The sequence below is a fragment of the Pseudochaenichthys georgianus genome, chromosome 18, assembly GCF_902827115.2.
Source record: "Pseudochaenichthys georgianus chromosome 18, fPseGeo1.2, whole genome shotgun sequence".
Classification (NCBI taxonomy): Eukaryota; Metazoa; Chordata; class Actinopteri; order Perciformes; family Channichthyidae; genus Pseudochaenichthys; species Pseudochaenichthys georgianus.
In genome coordinates this window covers 7415468-7438674 of record NC_047520.1, presented here as the reverse complement: position 1 = coordinate 7438674, position 23207 = coordinate 7415468, and the positions used below count along the sequence as shown (strand labels likewise).

Below are 23207 nucleotides of genomic sequence, written 5' to 3'. Positions count from 1 at the left end.
TGTTGGATGTGCGGCTAGGATAAGTAATAAGGGAGCTAGGAGTGATTTTCGGTGCAGTAATAGGTTAGCATTTTCGCTCGGGGCTAATTCAGAGGCTCACTGTTAGCATTGTGTTTTTTTAATTTTTTTATTCCGGATCGTATGCCACTCTATTCGACCGAATCGGTTCATAAGCATAGGCCATGGGATGCCTGGTAACTGTAGATGCTTCCACATCAATGTCATCTCCCGACGAATAGTGAAATTCATCGTTCAAAACGTCGATCTCATTGCAAAATTCCTCCATCGCTGCCATATCTGCTACGTTGTGTTGACTTCCGGTGGAGCAAAAACACAGCCAGTGACGTCACCATTTGGGACTCCCCTAATGGCGGCGGCCTGGTCCCGGAATTCCCCACCCGGCTGGCGGATAATTAATTTTCTTTTGGCGAGTAATATCATATACAATAAATATTACGATCAATATCCATTGTAAAATGAATAAACTACCGGAATATTATAACTGTAATTGGTGTTTCCTTTCCCCTTTAATGGCAATTTGTGATTTTGAGGCTATGTCAGTGAAACAAGGCTGTTTTGAACATTTGACAGATGTATGCTTTAATTCTCTGAGAAAGTTACTGAAAGATACACTATTGTGTATAAAAGCTGACCACTACCATGAAAGTACTTTGTTTTAGTAGATTTCGTCAAGCATGTACACTTTTGTATTCAAAAGCTGAAAAGTAGATAATGAAGTAGACTTTGTGTCCGTAGATTTCGTTAGGATTCTGACTCTTAACACACCATCCCCCGAGAGCCAAACATACTCACCCCCTGCAGCAGCTCAGGTGTGAACCCCCCATACAGAATGTCAGTCACTGTGTAAAACTTTTTAGTGACACTCTGCAGATTTGTGTGTAATTCTCTCACAAAGGAACTGTAAGATACACTTTTTATGTATGCAAAAACCTTAAAACATTTTTGAAAATAAAATACTTTATCTGAATACATTTTCTTTAAAAGCACTTTTTTGAAATTATTTATTTATTATTTCATTGGAGCAATCCAGTTTTGTTGACATCAATGCTGTATTCTCTTTTCTTGTGTTACTAAGATACTTTTAGTTACACTTTAATGGATGCAAACCTTTTTAACCGGCTAAAATATTTATTAATTTGTAAGGAATTTGTTTTCTTTATGTCTCTCTAAAAGGCAAGTTTGTGAATTTAACACTGTTTCGATGAAACACAGCAGTCTTGATAACTTTACATGACTAACATTACTTTTCTAAATATATGTTTTTTAGAGGCGTTACTTTGATTTCTTTCATGTTATTTTAAACATAACATTACTTTTTTCATATTTTTCGACATACTGTGATATTTTGTTTTTTGTCTTTCTCTCCTTTTTTCCATTATATTTTGAAAAACTACATAGTGATTTCTAACAAAATACAACATACAACTAATACATTATACGATATTACGACCTTTTGAGATATTTTCAACACAATATACTTGTAACTTTTTTTTATAGGGCTTCAGATATTTTGCATGTCTGCATAAACACGGTGTCATCTTTCTTGAAGCTGTCCGTTTTACAAAACAAGTGAAAAATAATGGCTGTTTTCTGCTTCTTCATCCTTTGAATTTTCCTCCCCCGTCCCTCTTCCTTCTCATCTCACAGATAGTGTCCTAAATCCACCTACATTCCAAAGCTTATCTCTACCCTACATCAAAAGGCCAGCTCCAACGTGTGTGTGTGTGTGTGTGTGTGTGTGTGTGTGTGTGTGTGTGTGTGTGTGTGTGTGTGTGTGTGTGTGGGTGTGTGTGTGTGTGTGTGTGTGTGTGTGTGTGTGTCTTTTGCAGTCAAACCGGGGGGAAATCTGCCCCTTCCTTCAGACTTCCTTACAGAGCCCCTCCTCCAACACACATGAACGCGCCCATGACCAAAAAGAGGGCGCGAGATAAGTTTGCGCACAGATCTTTTGGCTGTACTCTGAACCCGGCCCAAATGCTGCATTCGTTTCTTGACTGGCTCTTCAGACGGTTGGCAGCAAGTTGTCGCACAGGCTAATTAAACCCAATTCGTGACGTCTCTCGGCCATGTTTCTTTTTTGAAAAGTGACTAGGTGAGTGGAGAGTCTTTTTTTTATTTAGTATTGAGCATATCTCTATACACTGGCCATAGCCTCAGGAGGGGCGGCGCAGAGGGGGGAGGCTGGAAGGGTAGGCATTTATACAGAGATTAACATCAAAGGCTTTCACCAATGTGAAATGACACCTGCCTGTTATAACACATCACATCAAAGGGCAAACATCAAAGGCTAATTAGATTAGACAACAAAGGGGTCTGAGGGGCAGGGGTCAAAGAGACTATCTTAATCAATACATCAAAGAACTATACAACAAAGGGACTGCCTGGGGCATTTCATTCATATCTGATTGCAGGCTAATTACTCCACTCTCAGGGACAAGGGTCAAATACCTTAACCCCAAGAGACTATCTTAATCAATACATCAAAGAACTATACAACAAAGGGACTGCCTGGGGCTTTTCATTCCTGTCTGATTGCAGGATAATTATTCAACTCTCAGGGTCAGGGGTCAAATACCTTAACCCCTAGAGACTATCTTAATCAATACATCAAAGAACTACGCCGGGGGCCTTTCACGCCAATCTGATAACACACACATCAAAGAATGGGAGGCGGGACATGGGAGGCGGGACTTAGCTCATTGGCCAATGGGAGACGGACTTAGCTCATTTGCATAATTGGGGGCGTGTCCATCTGTCACTTTTTCATGCATACTAATTTGACGAAAGGGGTATCATTACTACTACTTGGGTAGTTGAGGTCGGTCTGAAGGGGAGGGGCTTAGCTTGACCCTGGTGGTGGTGAATGGATAGTTGGGTTCGGTCTGAAGGGGAGGGGCTTAGCTTGACCCTGGTGGTGGTGAGTGGGTAGTTGGGGTCAGTCTGAAGGGGAGGGGCTTAGCTTGACCCTGGTGGTGGTGAATGGAGAGTTGGGTCGGTCTGAAGGGGAGGGGCTTAGCTTGGCCGTGGATTCAGAGGGACAGGAGGTGAAAAGGGGTGGAGGAGGGTTGTGTCGAGTCACCTGAAATGACAGCTGTCAGAGGGGAGAGCAGATTCAAAAGGGTTAGCGGAGCGCTGTGATAGGCTTGTGAGAATAGAGCGAAGTGATTGGTTAAGCTGGGGAGTGACGCCCCTGATCACTTATTGAGAGGAGAGGGAGTAGTAACATGGACATAGGAAATGAATGAGTAAAGAAGGTCTTCCTGGTTGAACTTGCGCTGAGCTTCATGTTTCCAAGTCATTAAGTATTTCATGATTTCATAACATCCTCTGTAGTCCTGTCTGCATGCTTTTGTGGCTGTTATCTGAAACTACTGTAATCTGTTCGGTAGTTTGAACTGCAGTCATAAACTTAATGTTATTTATACTTTAGAAGCAGTTCAACCTGGCCTGGCTGATTATCTGGGCAGACTTCATATCTGTCAAAGTGAGATTCCTCTGTGATGCTCAGGAGCGTTGGTTCAGACTTTATTCTGACTTCACTGTCCATCTACATCTCTTTGGAACAATCAAGATAAAAAACAACAGATGATAATCAGAATATTAAATGTCTTAATGTTCATAAAATGTGATCATGTTTTAATTACAGAGTTGTACACGTTATACTCAAAGTCTCAGTGTAACAAAACAAATAGATTGTTTATTGTTATTGTTTATATTTTGAATCTGAAAATCATTTTTTAAATATAATGAGGCATGAAAGATTAATGTTTTCATTTGTTATCCAAAATCTTTAAATAAATAAATAGATTTTCTGTTTTTCTTTTTAATGGATGTCGTGGAAATGTTTGATTAGGTTTTTTTGTGTGAATTATTTGCTTTTTAAGAAATTGATAAATGTTGTATGTTTTGCTGAAACTGCATGAAATCAACACAACTAACAAATAAAAGCTGTCAATTCTCCTTTCATTAACATCTTGTTTCTAGTCAAACATCATTGTTATAGCAGGATAAGATCATATAACAATGTAAGATAGTTGTAGGACTTTTGATGAATTATTGTTGTTTTACTCCCAGGAGTCATTGAAATGTAGTTTTTCCGTCACGGCATTTCGTGTTCACCAACACGATTTTTAATCTATTGATTCGTGTTCACCATCACGATTTGCCCCTTTCTTTCGTGTTGCACAGCACGATTTTAAAAGCCATGTATTTCTACTGGTAATGTGTTTCGTGCCTGCAGGCTGCAGCACGTCTTTTTCTCCGGTCGGGTCGTGGAAGACCGGAAGCTGTGTGGTTCATAAAAACATGTTCTTACTCAATATCAAGCCACAGTTATTACTTTTATTTTAAAACGTATAATTTCGGACTTTTGTTGTCGTCTGTGAGGAAAATAAATGGGGCTCAGAGCCTCAGGATACTGAAATCTGTATTTTTTAAATATTTTTTCCTTCTAATTTGTTATTCTTTTCAAAATAACACACTGTTATTTACTCACCAATAACACACAATTATCCTTGCTTTTATTTATTGGTTTAATTCCATAATCTCGGGCTTTTTTGGCGTCCGTCAGGAACTGAATTTCAAAATAAATATAACCGGAAACAGACGTAGGCATTTCGAGCGATTACCCAAGATCCTCAGCTATGGTTTTAAGCTCGCTGATTGGATGTGTTAGCCGCAATGCATGCTGGGATTTGGTGTTTATATTATATGAAATCCGGAAAACATTTTAAAAGTATAAAATAATACTTAATTCCGAGTGCTCTTGCTTTTCTCTTTGAAAGTCATCACATAACGGCATTGTAATACACGGTTCGTCTGCATTACATATTACAGATCTGCCGTAGTTCTTTATTTAGAGAGCCCTGATGAGAAGACCTTTGGAAAAACTGGAAGAAATGGCGCCGAAACTGAATACTTGACGTGGATCATAAATATATCAACAATTAAACAACATCTTCAATTTCTCTTCACACAATACATCTCCTTGCAGTATCAACACTAATTCGGCTGACTTTTACATTTGATCTAATTCATAGATAGGTTATATTTACACTATAACGGTGCACAGCTGATAGAAAAGGACTGTAGTTTTTAAAGATATTACTGATTTTCTTTGAATGTAAGAATGTAAATACTGAGTCTGAAATAGTATAGCAATATGCTGTAAAATGATGTGAAAGCATGCATAAAACTATACATCTTCAGATGTTGTACATACACACTAATAATACAAAGTTATTATGGCTGTGTGTACCTTGTGTGCACCTCCTAGTGGTTAAAGCACGTTATTGAATTATTGTTTTTATGTGTTATATTTGATTACAAAAATATTAAGAGTACATACTTTCATAGGGGGAAAGTATAAATATAGAATATAAAAAATCAAGAAGATACTGTAAGTGATCTCTACAATAAAACAGTTTAGTGCAGGATGTACACAAATATTAATAGGAGGAGGTGCAAAACAGAAAAACGGATTAACCTTTATTTAAACATTAAATATTAAGCCTGACAAAGTAATTAACGTCTAATATATTGCTTTCCTGCAATGTTAACTATGTTGAAGCACTTATTTTAACTGATATTATACATATGGATTATACTCTTATGTATATAGATTAGGGGTGTAACGGTATCCGTATTCGTCCCGTACCGTCACGGTTCGGACGTCACGGTTCGGCACATGCAGTCACACGGCGAATACGCCGTTTTTTTTTTACGAGTGGGAAAAAAGTCTGTCATTCAGTGCAGTATCCACTACACTATATATAATCCAGGGGGCGGTATTGCGCCTAAAAGCTGTTTGCCAGCCGCCCTTAAACAACAAATGAAGAACAAGAACAAAACACAACAAAACGAACAAAATACAAGAAGAAGAAAAGTTAGTATGGCGATTTCAGATAACACACAGGAGCTAGAACCCACCGGCTTCTTTTAAATCAGCTGTGTGGGAACATTTCGGGTTCCCTGTGGACTACAACAACGATGAAGTGTGCGAGTGGTGGATCGGACGAGGATGGTGTGTCGGCGTTGTTCGATAGCGGTGCGGTATGCTAATGGGAACACACGCCAAACATGCTAAATCATATCAGAAGGCATCACCCAGATTTGCCAATCACCGGAGCACAGCAAAAGACAACAGCAGTTCAACAGCTGATCCCCGCTGTTTTTAAGAAGCCAATAGACATGAGAGCCGAGAGACCAAATTAAATAACGGAAGCTTTTGGCTTATTATTTATGATGTAATATTTTCAAGACATTCTTTTTAGTTTTACAGCTTGATGAAACCTTTTTGTTTGACATCAGCCATTATGTTATTAAGATAATATGGCCTTCTGAGTGTTTGTGGTACTGTTTGTGGTTTGTTTTTAACTGTTTAATACAGTTAATTATTCAAAATGTCAGAGTTCCTTATTTTTAAAACTGAAACTTGCACTACTGTTCAAAAATAAATTAGAACAAACCTGGAATTATGCATTTGGGACTTTTTTTTGCTTTTTCTTGTTGTACCGAACCGTACCGAACCGTGACCCCCAAACCGAGGTACGAACCGAACCGTGACTTCTGTGAACCGTTACACCCCTAATATAGATAGAATAAGAAATGTGCAGAATATGACAGTTTAATGGTGGAGGTACACACATATTGATAGATATCTTGTAATGCACTGTTGAGGAACCTGTCACCCAAGTTTTTCATTCATTGCATAACTACACCGTAGTTGTGTATGATATGTCAATAAACCTTTGAAAATCTTGAAAGGGATGTGCAAAATAGCCATAATATACAGTCTTTAATGAACTATTAGTAGAGAATAACGAGTAATGAATATACTTTATTTCTTGTTTCCATTCATGTCAATTGCAGATACATGTTTAGTCTTCTCAAGCACCAACTATCAAATATCTCTCCTGATTGTTGGCACTTGACAATGACCTTACCTGCATTTTACTCAGGTGTAACTAAAGTCTGATTTAAGGGTTGTTTATATTTCACATAATTAATCAGAATCTGCAAAGTAACTCAAATAAATGCAGTGGAGTAAAAATACCAGGTTAACCTCTGAATTGTAGTGGAGTAGAATTACAAAGTAGCAATGAGCTGTCATGTGGGTATACGGCATTAATATAATGCTGCGCATTATGGACACAAGTGATTTTCACCCATTTATTAATTATATGTTTTACATTTGATAACACCAATGTGTTTAATAATGGCAACTTCTAATTGTGGGAAAAACGAAAACGTTCAGTAGAGACGTCCCATAGAACATTTTGCGAAACACAATAGCCAGCATGTGTAGTTCTGGAGGGGTGTTCAATTCCAGTTTTGGATAGTCTGGCGTGGTTTCGTTCCATTTCACACAGCTGTTTGACGCTATGCGTAACCTTACTGGAACTGTAGTCCTAAACGAGATAGCTGGGGATTATGGGTAGTGTAGTGTCTTCGGCCATCCTAAACTCAGAAATGTTGACAATCGCAATGATGCTCGAAATGTCCCTTATAGGCCTACGTCTGTTTCCGGTTATTTTTATTTTGAAATTCAGTTCCTGACGGACACCAAAAAAGCCCGAGATTATGGAATTAAACCAATAAATAAAAGCAAGGATAATTGTGTGTTATTGGTGAGTAAATAACAGTGTGTTATTTTGAAAAGAATAACATATTAGAAGGAAACAAATATTTAAAAATACAGATTTCAGTATCCTGAGGCTCTGAGCCCCATTTATTTTCCTCACAGACGGCAACAAAAGTCCGAAATTATACGATTTAAAATAAAAGCAATAATTGTGGCTTGATATTGAGTAAGAACATGTTTTTATGAACCACACAGTTTCCGGTCTTCCACGACCGGAGAAAAAGACGTGCTGCAGCCTGCAGGCACGAAACACGTTACCAGTAGAAATACATTGCTTTTAAAATCGTGCTGTGCAACACGAAAAAAAGGGGCAAATCGTGATGGTGAACATGAATCAATAGATTAAAAATCGTGTTGGTGAACACGAAATGCCGTGAGACTGGGTTGCAACCGTATATATGAACAATAACGTTTGTGTCAATTGAATATGTCAACCTAAAGGTAATTATAGCTGTATAATTAAGTGTAGCAACCACAGCTTCTGTTTGAGCTGCCTGCAGACATTCTGGGAACAAAGTAAGAACACAAACTGTCCACTTCAAACTTTTATATATATATTTTTCAACGTATTACATCTTATGTGTTTTTCTTGAACAGATACCTGGACAAAGTCACTGTCCTGAACTGAATACCAAAGGACATTTCCCTCTGAAAGACATCCTGACTCCATCTGCTGGTGAATAAATGACATAGCAGCATTTCCTGATGTTGATAATTCACCCTGTGACGGAGGTCAGAGAAAACGAAAGTGGATTTTGACATTGTTGAACAGCTGAGACGCCATTACAGGGTGCGAGATTTCTGCTCGGAGACACACGTTTGGAGTATATTTGGGGAGAAGTGGAGAGACTGTCAGTTGGTGAGTCCTGCTCTAGAAGTAACTTTAATACCAAATGGCTGAGAAAATCGCTCTTGTTGAAAGTTTCCTGAGCTGCCATGTGTGTTCAGAGACTTTCAGAGATCCCGTGTCTCTGGGCTGTAACCACAGCTTCTGTTCGAGCTGCCTGCAGACATTCTGGGAACTAAGTAAGAATACAAACTGTCCCATTTGTAAACGAAAGTCCTCCAAAGATCCCGTGGGGAACTTTGCACTGAAGGAGCTGTCTGACTCCTTTGCTGAGAGACAGAAAGCGGGATCATCTGAGACAGAGAAAGGAGAGAAGAAGAAGGTGGAGGTGGTGTGTAGTAAACATCCAGAAGAGCCTAGATTGTTCTGTATGGATGAAGAGAGAGCTGTGTGTCCTGTCTGCGAGTTTTCTCTCCACCAGGGTCACGAGGTGGTTCCTGTAGAGCAAGCAGTCAGTGAGCTGAAGGACCTGCTGAAATCTGACTTAGAGTCTCTGCAGGACAAGAGGGACAAATACAAAGGAGTGGAGACAACATACAAGGAAGTGATTCAAGTGTCAGAGAAGCAGCTGCTGTCCACAGAGAGGCAGATCAGAGCAGAGTTCATCAAGCTCCACCAGTTCCTGAAAGAGGAAGAGGAGTCCAGACTGGCAGCTCTGAGGGAGGAAGAGGAGCAGAAAGGGAAGACGATCAGCAGAGAGATGAAGAGCATTCAGGAGCACATCTCCTCTCTGTCACACAGTATCTCTGCTGTTGAAGAAGAGCTGCAGAAACACAACGGGCCCTTCCTCAGCAGTTATAAAGCCACTCGGAGCAGAGCCAGAGTCCAGAGCTCGCTGGCAGACCCACAGCTGCTCCCAGGAGCGCTGACAGATGTGGCCAAACACCTGGGCAACCTGTCCTTCAGAGTCTGGGAGAAGATGAAGGACCAGGTCCACTTCAGTCCTGTCCTTCTGGACCCAAACACTGCATACAGCTGGCTCTATCTGTCTGATGATCTGACCAGTGTGAGATGTGGAGACACAGATCAGCAGCTTCCTGATAATCCAGAGAGATGCACTAAGTATGCTAATGTTCTGGGCTCTGAGGGCTTCAGCTCAGGGAGACACAGCTGGGAGGTGGAGGTGGGAGATCATCCTGACTGGAATATAGGTTACACTAAAGAGTCAGTTGACAGGAAGGGAGAGATACCAGGTGCCTCACCAGAATATGGAATCTGGTGTTTAGAACATAGCAGTGGAAAATACACTAATGGTGCTGGTGAGACTGTCAGAGTGAAGAAGAATCTCCAGAGGATCAGAGTCCAGCTGGACTATGACAGGGGGGAGGTGTCCTTCTACGACCCTGAAGACATGACTCCCATCTGCACTCACAGAGACACTTTCACTGAGAAACTCTTCCCATGTTTCAGTATTGGAGAAGCTGCTGATGCTAAAACTGCTGATATCAAAGTCTGTCAAAGTGAGATTCCTCTGTGATGCTCAGGAGCGTTCAGACTTTATTCTGACTTCACTCTCCGTCTACATCTCTTTGGAACAATCAAGAAAAGAATCAACAGATGATAATCAGAATTTAATTGTAGTCCATTAAATGTCTTAATGTTCAGTTGTACACGTTATACTCAAAGTCTCAGTGTAACAAGACAAATAGATTGTTTATTTTAATATTTTGTTTTACTTTTTTATATGTGTTTATAATCTTCATTTAACTCACTGACATTTAAAACAATCTGAAAATCATTTTTAAATATATTGAAGCATGAAAGATGAATGTTTTCATTTGTTATCAACAATCTTTAAATAAATGAATTGATTTTCTGTTTGTTTTTTAAATGGATGTCCTGGAAATGTTTGGTTATGTCTTTTTGTGAATTCTTTGCTTTTAAGAAATTGATAAATGTATGTTTTGCTGAAACTGCATGAAATCAACACGACTAACAAATCAAAGCTGTCAATTCTCCTTTCATTAACATCTTGTTTCTAGTCAAACATCATTTTAATAGCAGGATAAGATCATATAACAATGTAAGATAGTTGTAGGACTTTTGATGAATTATTTGTAGATATGTTGTTTTACTCCCAGGAGTCTTTGAAATTGAGTTTTTCCGTACTGTATATATGAACAATAACATTTGTGTCAATTGAAAATGTAAACAAAAAATATCAACCTAAAGGTAATTAAAGCTGTACAATTAAGTGTAGTATTTGTAAAGCTGCTTCAGATATCTTGTGATTAAATAAGCAGCTGTTTAATTCAGAAATGTGTCTATAAGCTTGATTTCTGTTTCTTTGGTACTTCTGTCAAATAGCCATGTGACAAATTACAGAGACTATAAATGATGAAAGACAATTGTTCAACAACCCTTTACAATAAAAAATAAATAATCTGAATATCTTAATGATCTAATCTCTTCTTATTTGTTGCATTGCATCCCTTCAAACATCTGTTTTACCCTTTACATTCATAGATGCCAAACTCATGAAATCTGCTTCCTTGTGTGAAGTCATGTGACGGATGAACCTGCTGTAAACAAAGAAGCTCCCACCCTGATGAAGGACACTCAGCAGAAAACATGTGAGGGGTAAAGCATGGCATACTGGAGCTGCGCAACGTGTTTGATTTGATGGAGTTGTTTTCATTCTCTCTTAGAAACTGTCAGGAGTCACATTCACATTATACAACTCCACTGCAGCATCATAACAAATACAAAGTAGCTTCAAAACTAAAAAGAGTGATGCATTACAATCATTTCCTGCAAAATACATCTTTAAGCCTCGTGTTGTGTTCGAAAGCTGTTACCGTTCATGGTGGTCGCGGGTCCATTTTGACCCATGATTTATCTCAGTCCAAAACACACAGACTTTCTTTGAGAAAGGTGGAGTTCCCGTGGGGGGAGGGGGGCAGAGGGAGGGGAGACCAGGTGCATGTTGCGAACAATTATTGTTACAGTTGATGAAGGGGGGAGGGGCGTCTAAAGTCAAAGATGAATCTTGATTCGGCCAAATTTGACCCAGAGTCTCCCAAAACAATTCTGCTGGGTCTCCCCAGACCCCAACACCAAATTATACACTTTTTTTTTTTTAGAGACCTTCAGACTTGCCAAAAATTGTCGAAATCAGTTTTGTAGTGTTTCTATATCTGCTGTGGAGGATATCATGAAGCCTTGTTGCGATAAAAAAAACTAGAGCGTGGTTATTATATAATTCTAACTTGAAACGGGTCACGGGAGACCCGAACACAACATAAGGGTTAATCACTTTGATAATTTGTCTTCATTTACTTCAAACCCAAATGATCCAGTTGTTGATCAGCTGTGTTATTTAAGGTGTAATAAAACAGCCTCATTGAAGAGGACATACTGAGGGTTTATACGCAGTTTACTGACTGTCTGAATGATTTTCTCTGTAGGAGAGTCTTCACTCAAGATGTATACTTTCACTATAACATGTATTCATTGTGTAACCTACAGTCTTCAAGGAGAACATGTACAAATGTGCAAAATGTGCTCCACATCATAATATGTGATTGCATGGTCACGTCTCACTTCCCGTAAACACCACAAGATGAAGACAAAGATGCGTTTAACAGCTGGATCATTTTGAACACTGACTGAACATGTCATTTATTTCACTTATTCACATGAATATTATTGTTTCATGCACAGGTTGATCAATAGCCATTTTTATTGTAATACATATCCTTCACAGAAACACCATCCTGCTTGACAGACATACAGTATGTCCATGGAACCTAAGAAATTAATCTCTGCCGTGGCTCTCGTTGTGGCTTCATCAGGCACAAAGTGGTCAAATCCTCTGAAACACATTCTTCAGATTGCATTATATCTTAAACACGAGTCTTTCAGCTCTTCACAGTCCAACTGTTGTTTTGAGCTGCTATCATGAAACCTGGTTGAACAACTTATTAAAACAGAATTATGAAAAACAAAATGTCAGACAATCTTTCATTTTTCTGTTATCTCATTCCTTCCTTTGTTAACCGGAGTTAGAGAACAACTCAGCTGCTACAAACCTACTTACAGGGCAACATAAGTATCTGTATGAGTGCAGTTTGTCTTTCCTGATGCCAAACACTTTACACCTCAAACATTTACTGTTAAAATACAAATCAGTGTCTGCTCCTGCACGTTCTCTTGAAGCACCGCCTCCAGGAAGTAGTCTTTGTTTAATGAGCCAATCAGGATTTCCCCTCTCATCCTGAACAGGTCGCCCTCCTGGTCAAACGTCCGAGGAAGGCTGAAGATGGGAACTCCCTCTTGAAGTGTGCTGGTGACCTTCTGATGTGACCACTCAAGCTCTGCTATCTCCTCAGTGTAAAAATAATTGTTCATCTAATTCCTTTATTCATCACTATAAACATACAAGTATATTCAAACATTAGAGTCTTTACATGTTCTGATCATAATCTCTTTATGTTAGGACACATTTAAGTACGCCTGGTTTACATATCTCTCCCTGTGTCAGATTGTTCTCTCCAAAACATAGTCACGTGACGTAGACGTGAAGAAGTGTGGGCCCACAGCTGAGAGGAGATACAGAAAGACTGGCCCAGTGTCCTCTGCCATGACGGGGAGATAGAAAGTCTTCAGGTTCAAATCAGAGACAGTGATCATACGGATGTCTTGCCTCTTTAGATTAAGAAGTGTATTGCTTGCCCTGTCTACATCTGTCTGCGTTTGACACTGTTGACCACAACATATTACTAGACCGACTAGAAAACTGGGTGGGACTTTCGGAAATAGTTCTGAATTGGTTTGAATCCTACTTAAAGGACAGGAAAGACTTTGTTTCTATAGGTACATACACATCTGAGTTGAAAAATATGACATGTGGGGTACCTCAAGGCTCCATCTTGGGGCCTCTTCTCTTTAACATCTAAATGCTACCACTGGCTCAGATAATGAAAAACTACTAAATAAGTTACCATAGCTATGCAGATGACACGCAAATGTACGTAACAATTTCACCAGGAAACTATGCTCCAATTCAAACACTAAGTAAGTGCATTGAACAAATCAATGACTGGATGTGTCAGAACTTTCTCCAATTAAACAAAGATAAAACTGAGGTAATGGTTTTTGGAGCCAAGGCAGAACGTATAAAAGTTAGCGCTGAGCTTCAGTCTGCAATGTTCAAAACAACAGATAAAGCCAGAAATCTAGATATAGTCATGGACTCTGACCTGATTTTCAACAGTCACTTTAAAACAGTTACTAAACCAGCCTACTATCACCTAAAGAACATCATCTAGGATTAAAAGACTAATGTCACAGCAGGATTTGGAAAAACTTGTCCATGCTTTTATCTTCAGTATGTAACACGGTGGAGGGCGATTGTAGTGATGGGACTCTGCATTGATGTAGCAGCTGGTTTAGGTCTGGATCTCTGGGATGTTGTGACCTCTGGAGTGGAGCTGCTGGGTGAAGATCTTCATGTTGACCCAGTGGTTTGACCCAGGAGAGCGGAGCAGCCGGTGTCAGCGGTCTCACCTGGATCCTCCTGAAGTGAAGCTGGAACCATAAAGCAAGGAGGAGGTTCAGTGGAGACAGGTTTCATCCGGAGGGTTTCATGTTTCCTGCTGATGTTCTGCTGCTGATGCAAAAGAGTTCACTGTTAAAGTAGTTCAATGTGAGAGGAGGTTAAAGACGGTTGGAGCTGTTGGTCTGTTTAAGCTGCTCTTCATGAATCATCCACCAGAGGGCAGAGTGTGAGAGTGACTGCTAGTTTCCTCTGTCACTTCAAATAACTGCATAAGGTCACATCAGGTGAGGTGAGTTGGCGTCAGGTTGAAAAGTGTCTCTATGTTTGTTCCTAATGTTAAATACATGAGTTATTTAAACATCATGTCATCCAGGAATAAAGCAAGATGATACATCTATGATTTCAAGGATATGTTAGATCATGATGAATGGATACCTTTATAATATAAGGACACATCTGTTTTATTTCTTGATATCTTTAATAATAAGTTGTGTTTATTAATAATGTATTTCTTCAACAATATCAGTACATTTTATTTGAAAGGAACAGGAAGATGTGAGGCAGGATAAAAGTTGAAGGAAACTCACGTGACAGCGGCTGAAAGAAAATGATGTCAAACTGGTTTGACTGAACAGCCTGTTGATATGTTCCACTCTACTTCGACTCAAATACAACAACCATTTCCTTCTTGAATGCATTTGATGAGCTTTTAGATTTTGACGATATAAAACACCAAGAAAGATGAGCTTTAAACAAAAGAGAATGTATTTAACCTCTTGTGTTTGTCTTCAACAGATACCTGGACAAAGTCATCGTCCCGAACTGAAACCAAAGAGCGTTTCCCTCTGAAAGACATCCTGACTCCATCTGCTGGTGAATACATGACATTACTGCATTCCTGCTGTTGATCATTCATCCTGTGACGGAGGTGAGAGAAAACCAGAGACAGGACACCAAAGAAGATTTAGAGATTGTTGAAGACGCCATCAGAGGAGGTGAGATCTCTGCTGGGAAACACACACTTGGAGAGAATAAAGAAGAGAAGTGGAGAGACTGTGAGTTGCTGAGTGCTGAACATATCTTTATGTTTCTTTTAACTACATCAACAGATTTTAATTGAAATAAACAATATGATTTGCGGCAGGATGGAGGTTAATCAATTAAACTAAGATAATGAGAAATCTGTATTTTCTTTAAAGAATTTGAAGCTAAATACATTTAACTTTCTGATCCTGAAAATCCTGTTTTTAAAACCTTTTACTATTTATACATTCTAAATATATGTAAGACATTAACCGAACATGCGTTGTTGTTTAAAAAAACAACTAGATCATTATTTATTTAGCAGGGGTTTGTCTCTAAAAGGAAATCCAAAAAGTGTTGAAATGAACTCATGTGGTGTGATCCTGGATACCACGGAGAGGGTGAAGATATGATCACATGAATAAATGAGAGTGAAAACGTGTCTGGAAGAAAAACACATACACTCGAGTTGATAGACTTTAGACTATCAGGATTATGATTTCTACATTAACTGAGATAAATGTTCAACATACAATGAAGTTTGCTCTCATGCTTTGAAGAAGTATTCACAAAATGAATTGAACATATTTGAGCCACTTTGACTTTTATTGACCGATAAAACACGATAAACAAATGGAAACTGAACAACAGCTCTGGTTCCTAACAATTCACATGGAGAGGGTTCATCTTTAGTTTCCACCTGTCTCATCTAAGGTCCCGCCCTCCCCGGCCTTCGCAGTCTCACTTGGTGTTCAGCTCCTCCCATTGGTTATCTCAGTCTCCACCTGTCTCCTTTAAGGTCCCGCCCTCCCTAGCGGATAGATCATGTGACTTCATTATGATGACTGTCCTCTAAATCCACACAACTATAGACCGTGAAGGAAGGAGAAAGCACAAGGCCCATCTTAATTTACTAATCATATTATTACAATTATTTCAGTTTAAATTGTTGAAAAAGCTCGACTCTTTATTGTACTTTTTAAAAAGGACATATTATTCTCATTTCACGTTCATATTTGGATTTTGTGCTTTTACTGTGACATGTTTAAATGCTTTAATGTTCAATAAATGCTATATTTGTCTCTCACTGCCATCGATTCTCCTTCCATTGGAATGAAGATATAACAAAGTGAGTTTTTGTATTTCTAATCATTTATCAGCGCATTCAGAAATGCAGATTTTGTTGAGTGCATTTAGTGTTAGCTTAATGTAAATTGGATTTTGTAAGCTTTGTATATGAATATGTGATGCCTGGTGCCCGGCCACGTGCTGTCCCTTACTTGGTATTCTTGAATGTATCAAATACAATGTAGTTGAAAAGGTGTGCATGCATAAGTGAGTTTTGTAAGTGAATCATCTTTGGGGGAAGGGAGGAACAGGAAGACGTGAGGCAGGATAAAAGTTGAAGGAAACTCACGTGACAGGTTGAAAGAAAATGATGTCAAACTGGTTTGACTGAACAGCCTGTTGATATGTTCCACCCTACTTCGACTAAAATACAACAACCATTTCCTTCTTGAATGCATTTGATGAGCTTTTAGATTTTGACGATATAAAACACCAAGAAAGATGAGCTTTAAACAAAAGAGAATGTATTTAACCTCTTGTGTTTGTCTTCAACAGATACCTGGACAAAGTCATCGTCCCGAACTGAAACCAAAGAGCGTTTCCCTCTGAAAGACATCCTGACTCCATCTGCTGGTGAATACATGACATTACTGCATTCCTGCTGTTGATCATTCATCCTGTGACGGAGGTGAGAGAAAACCAGAGACTGCATAAAGGAGGACGCCAAAGAAGATTTAGAGATTGTTGAAGACGCCATCAGAGGAGGTGAGATCTCTGCTGGGAAACACACACTTGGAGAGAATAAAGAAGAGAAGTTGGTGAGTCCTGCTCTAGAAATAACTTTAATACCAAATGGCTGAGAAAGAAGAGAAGAAGAAGGTGAAGGTGGTGTGTAGTAAACATCCAGAAGAGCCTAGATTGTTCTGTAAGGATGAAGAGAGAGCTGTGTGTCCTGTCTGTGAGTTTTCTCTCCACCGGAGTCACGAGGTGGTTCCTGTAGAGCAAGCAGTCAGTGATCTGAAGGACCTGCTGAAATCTGACTTAGAGTCTCTGCAGGACAAGAGGGACAAATACAAAGGAGTGGAGACAACATACAAGGAAGTGATTCAAGTGTCCGAGAAGCAGCTGCTGTCCACAGAGAGGCAGATCAGAGCAGAGTTCATCAAGCTCCATCAGTTCCTGAAAGAGGAAGAGGAGTCCAGACTGGCAGCTCTGAGGGAGGAAGAGGAGCAGAAAGGGAAGACGATCAGCAGAGAGATGAAGAGCATTCAGGAGCACATCTCCTCTCTGTCACACAGTATCTCTGCTGTTGAAGAAGAGCTGCAGAAACACAACGGGCCCTTCCTCAGCAGCTATAAAGCCACTCGGAGCAGAGCCAGAGTCCAGAGCTCGCTGGCAGACCCACAGCTGCTCCCAGGAGCGCTGACAGATGTGGCCAAACACCTGGGCAACCTGTCCTTCAGAGTCTGGGAGAAGATGAAGGACCAGGTCCACTTCAGTCCTGTCCTTCTGGACCCAAACACTGCATACAGCCGTCTCTCTCTGTCTGATGATCTGACCAGTGTGAGACAAGGAGACACAGATCAGCAGCTTCCTGATAATCCAGAGAGATTCACTGAGTATCCTAATGTTCTGGGCTCTGAGGGCTTCAGCTCAGGGAGACACAGCTGGGAGGTGGAGGTGGGAGATCATCCTCACTGGAATATAGGTTACACTAAAGAGTCAGCTGACAGGAAGGGAGAGACAAATGCCTCACCAAAATATGGAATCTGGTGTTTATGGCATGGCAGTGGAAAATACACTAATGGTGCTGGTGAGACTGTCAGAGTGGAGAAGAATCTCCAGAGGATCAGAGTCCAGCTGGACTATGACAGGGGGGAGGTGTCCTTCTACGACCCTGAAGACATGACTCCCATCTGCACTCACAGAGACACTTTCACTGAGAAACTCTTCCCATGGTTCGGTATTGGAGCAGCTGGTGATGCTAAAACTGCTGATATCAAAGTCTGTCAAAGTGAGATTCCTCTGTGATGCTCAGGAGCGTTGGTTCAGACTTTATTCTGACTTCACTCTCCGTCTACATCTCTTTGGAACAATCAAGAAAAGAATCAACAGATGATAATCAGAATTTAATTGTAGTCCATTAAATGTCTTAATGTTCAGTTGTACACGTTATACTCAAAGTCTCAGTGTAACAAGACAAATAGATTGTTTATTTTAATATTTTGTTTTACTTTTTTATATGTGTTTATAATCTTCATTTAACTCACTGACATTTAAACAAATCTGAAAATCATTTTTAAATATATTGAAGCATGAAAGATGAATGTTTTCATTTGTTATCAACAATCTTTAAATAAATGAATTGATTTTCTGTTTGTTTTTTAAATGGATGTCCTGGAAATATTTGGTTATGTTTTTTTGTGAATTCTTTGCTTTTAAGAAATTGATAAATGTATGTTTTGCTGAAACTGCATGAAATCAACACGACTAACAAATCAAAGCTGTCAATTCTCCTTTCATTAACATCTTGTTTCTAGTCAAACATCATTTTAATAGCAGGATAAGATCATATAACAATGTAAGATAGTTGTAGGACTTTTGATGAATTATTTGTAGATATGTTGTTTTACTCCCAGAAGTCATTGAAATTGAGTTTTTCCGTACTGTATATATGAACAATAACATTTGTGTCAATTAGAAATGTAAAAAAAAAATATCAACCTAAAGGTAATTAAAGCTGTACAATAAGTGTATTTGTAAAGCTGCTTCAGATATCTTGTGATTAAATAAGCAGCTGTTTAATTCAGAAATGTGTCTATAAGCTTGATTTCTGTTTCTTTGGTACATCTGTCAAATAGCCATGTGACAAATTACAGAGACTATAAATGATGAAAGACAATTGTTCAACAAACCTTTACAATAAAAAATAAATAATCTGAATATCTTAATGATCTAATCTCTTCTTATTTGTTGCATTGCATCCCTTCAAACATCTGTTTTACCCTTTACATTCATAGATGCCAAACTCATGAAATCTGCTTCCTTGTGTGAAGTCATGTGACGGATGAACCTGCTGTAAACAAAGAAGCTCCCACCCTGATGAAGGACACTCAGCAGAAAACATGTGAGGGGTAAAGCATGGCATACTGGAGCTGCGCAACGTGTTTGATTTGATGGAGTTGTTTTCATTCTCTCTTAGAAACTGTCAGGAGTCACATTCACATTATACAACTCCACTGCAGCATCATAACAAATACAAAGTAGCTTCAAAACTAAAAAGAGTGATGCATTACAATCATTTCCTGCAAAATACATCTTTAAGCCTCGTGTTGTGTTCGAAAGCTGTTACCGTTCATGGTGGTCGCGGGTCCATTTTGACCCATGATTTATCTCAGTCCAAAACACACAGACTTTCTTTGAGAAAGGTGGAGTTCCCGTGGGGGGAGGGGGGCAGAGGGAGGGGAGACCAGGTGCATGTTGCGAACAATTATTGTTACAGTTGATGAAGGGGGGAGGGGTGTCTAAAGTCAAAGATGAATCTTGATTCGGCCAAATTTGACCCAGAGTCTCCCAAAACAATTCTGCTGGGTCTCCCCAGACCCCAACACCAAATTATACACTTTTTTATTTTTAGAGACCTTCAGACTTGCCAAAAATGGTCGAAATCAGTTTTGTAGTGTTTCTATATCTGCTGTGGAGGATATCATGAAGCCTTGTTGCGATAAAAAAAACTAGAGCGTGGTTATTATATAATTCTAACTTGAAACGGGTCACGGGAGACCCGAACACAACATAAGGGTTAATCACTTTGATAATTTGTCTTCATTTACTTCAAACCCAAATGATCCAGTTGTTGATCAGCTGTGTTATTTAAGGTGTAATAAAACAGCCTCATTGAAGAGGACATACTGAGGGTTTATACGCAGTTTACTGACTGTCTGAATGATTTTCTCTGTAGGAGAGTCTTCACTCAAGATGTATACTTTCACTATAACATGTATTCATTGTGTAACCTACAGTCTTCAAGGAGAACATGTACAAATGTGCAAAATGTGCTCCACATCATAATATGTGATTGCATGGTCACCTTTCACTTCCCGTAAACACCACAAGATGAAGACAAAGATGCGTTTAACAGCTGGATCATTTTGAACACTGACTGAACATGTCATTTATTTCACTTATTCACATGAATATTATTGTTTCATGCACAGGTTGATCAATAGCCATTTTTATTGTAATACATATCCTTCACAGAAACACCATCCTGCTTGACAGACATACAGTATGTCCATGGAACCTAAGAAATTAATCTCTGCCGTGGCTCTCGTTGTGGCTTCATCAGGCACAAAGTGGTCAAATCCTCTCAAACACATTCTTCAGATTGCATTATATCTTAAACACGAGTCTTTCAGCTCTTCACAGTCCAACTGTTGTTTTGAGCTGCTATCATGAAACCTGGTTGAACAACTTATTAAAACAGAATTATGAAAAACAAAATGTCAGACAATCTTTCATTTTTCTGTTATCTCATTCCTTCCTTTGTTAACCGGAGTTAGAGAACAACTCAGCTGCTACAAACCTACTTACAGGGCAACATAAGTATCTGTATGAGTGCAGTTTGTCTTTCCTCATGACAAACACTTTACACCTCAAACATTTACTGTTAAAATACAAATCAGTGTCAGCTCCTGCACGTTCTCTTGAAGCACCGCCTCCAGGAAGTAGTCTCTGTTTAATGAGCCAATTAGGCTTTCCCCTCTCATCCTGAACAGGTCGCCCTCCTGGTCAAACGTCCGAGGAAGGCTGAAGATGGGAACTCCCTCTTGAAGTGTGCTGGTGACCTTCTGATGTGACCACTCAAGCTCTGCTATCTCCTCAGTGTAAAAATAATTGTTCATCTAATTCCTTTATTCATCACTATAAACATACAAGTATATTCAAACATTAGAGTCTTTACATGTTCTGATCATAATCTCTTTATGTTAGGACACATTTAAGTACGCCTGGTTTACATATCTCTCCCTGTGTCAGATTGTTCTCTCCAAAACATAGTCACGTGACGTAGACGTGAAGAAGTGTGGGCCCACAGCTGAGAGGAGATACAGAAAGACTGGCCCAGTGTCCTCTGCCATGACGGGGAGATAGAAAGTCTTCAGGTTCAAATCAGAGACAGTGATCATATGGCTGTCTTGCCTCTTTAGATTAAGAAGTGTATTGCTTGCCCTGTCTACATCTGTCTGCGTTTGACACTGTTGACCACAACATATTACTAGACCGACTAGAAAACTGGGTGGGACTTTCGGAAATAGTTCTGAATTGGTTTGAATCCTACTTAAAGGACAGGAAAGACTTTGTTTCTATAGGTAAATACACATCTGAGTTGAAAAATATGACATGTGGGGTACCTCAAGGCTCCATCTTGGGGCCTCTTCTCTTTAACATCTACATGCTACAACTGGCTCAGATAATGAAAAACTACTAAATAAGTTACCATAGCTATGCAGATGACACGCAAATGTACGTAACAATTTCACCAGGAAACTATGCTCCAATTCAACACTAAGTAAGTGCATTGAACAAATCAATGACTGGATGTGTCAGAACTTTCTCCAATTAAACAAAGATAAAACTGAGGTAATGGTTTTTGGAGCCAAGGCAGAACGTATAAAAGTTAGCGCTGAGCTTCAGTCTGCAATGTTCAAACCAACAGATAAAGCCAGAAATCTAGGTGTAGTCATGGACTCTGACCTGAGTTTCAACAGTCACATTAAAACAGTTACTAAACCAGCCTACTATCACCTAAAGAACATCATCTAGGATTAAAAGACTAATGTCACAGCAGGATTTGGAAAAACTTGTCCATGCTTTTATCTTCAGTATGTAACACGGTGGAGGGCGATTGTAGTGATGGGACTCTGCGTTGATGTAGCAGCTGGTTTAGGTCTGGATCTCTGGGATGTTGTGACCTCTGGAGTGGAGCTGCTGGGTGAAGATCTTCATGTTGACCCAGTGGTTTGACCCAGGAGAGCGGAGCAGCCGGTGTCAGCGGTCTCACCTGGATCCTCCTGAAGTGAAGCTGGAACCATAAAGCAAGGAGGAGGTTCAGTGGAGACAGGTTTCATCCGGAGGGTTTCATGTTTCCTGCTGATGTTCTGCTGCTGATGCAAAAGAGTTCACTGTTAAAGTAGTTCAATGTGAGAGGAGGTTAAAGACGGTTGGAGCTGTTGGTCTGTTTAAGCTGCTCTTCACGAATCATCCACCAGAGGGCAGAGTGTGAGAGTGACTGCTAGTTTCCTCTGTCACTTCAAATAACTGCATAAGGTCACATCAGGTGAGGTGAGTTGGCGTCAGGTTGAAAAGTGTCTCCATGTTTGTTCCTAATGTTAAATACATGAGTTATTTAAACATCATGTTCATCCAGGAATAAAGCAAGATGATACATCTATGATTTCAAGGATATGTTAGATCATGATGAATGGATACCTTTATAATATAAGGACACATCTGTTTTATTTCTTGATATCTTTAATAATAAGTTGTGTTTATTAATAATGTATTTCTTCAACAATATCAGTACATTTTATTTGAAAGGAACAGGAAGATGTGAGGCAGGATAAAAGTTGAAGGAAACTCACGTGACAGCGGCTGAAAGAAAATGATGTCAAACTGGTTTGACTGAACAGCCTGTTGATATGTTCCACTCTACTTCGACTCAAATACAACAACCATTTCCTTCTTGAATGCATTTGATGAGCTTTTAGATTTTGACGATATAAAACACCAAGAAAGATGAGCTTTAAACAAAAGAGAATGTATTTAACCTCTTGTGTTTGTCTTCAACAGATACCTGGACAAAGTCATCGTCCCGAACTGAAACCAAAGAGCGTTTCCCTCTGAAAGACATCCTGACTCCATCTGCTGGTGAATACATGACATTACTGCATTCCTGCTGTTGATCATTCATCCTGTGACGGAGGTGAGAGAAAACCAGAGACAGGACACCAAAGAAGATTTAGAGATTGTTGAAGACGCCATCAGAGGAGGTGAGATCTCTGCTGGGAAACACACACTTGGAGAGAATAAAGAAGAGAAGTGGAGAG

At 39.5% G+C, this 23207-nt stretch overlaps 2 protein-coding genes across 2 annotated transcripts; both read left to right on the top strand.

Moving 5' to 3' along the window:
* The first annotated feature begins 8405 nt into the window (after positions 1-8405).
* LOC117463512 (zinc-binding protein A33-like) lies at positions 8406-19482 on the top strand. The gene is made up of 5 exons (XM_034105773.2): positions 8406-8522; positions 10977-11083; positions 14806-15065; positions 16657-18115; positions 19122-19482. The coding sequence occupies exons 4-5, from the start codon at positions 16954-16956 to the stop codon at positions 19163-19165; spliced, it is 1206 nt and encodes a 401-aa protein (XP_033961664.2). The 5' UTR covers positions 8406-8522; positions 10977-11083; positions 14806-15065; positions 16657-16953; the 3' UTR covers positions 19166-19482.
* Positions 8516-10907, top strand: LOC117463510 (zinc-binding protein A33-like). Its single transcript, XM_034105771.2, has one exon. It carries the CDS (start codon positions 8557-8559, stop codon positions 9985-9987), a length of 1431 nt encoding a protein of 476 aa, XP_033961662.1. The 5' UTR covers positions 8516-8556; the 3' UTR covers positions 9988-10907.
* Positions 19483-23207: the final 3725 nt, after the last annotated feature.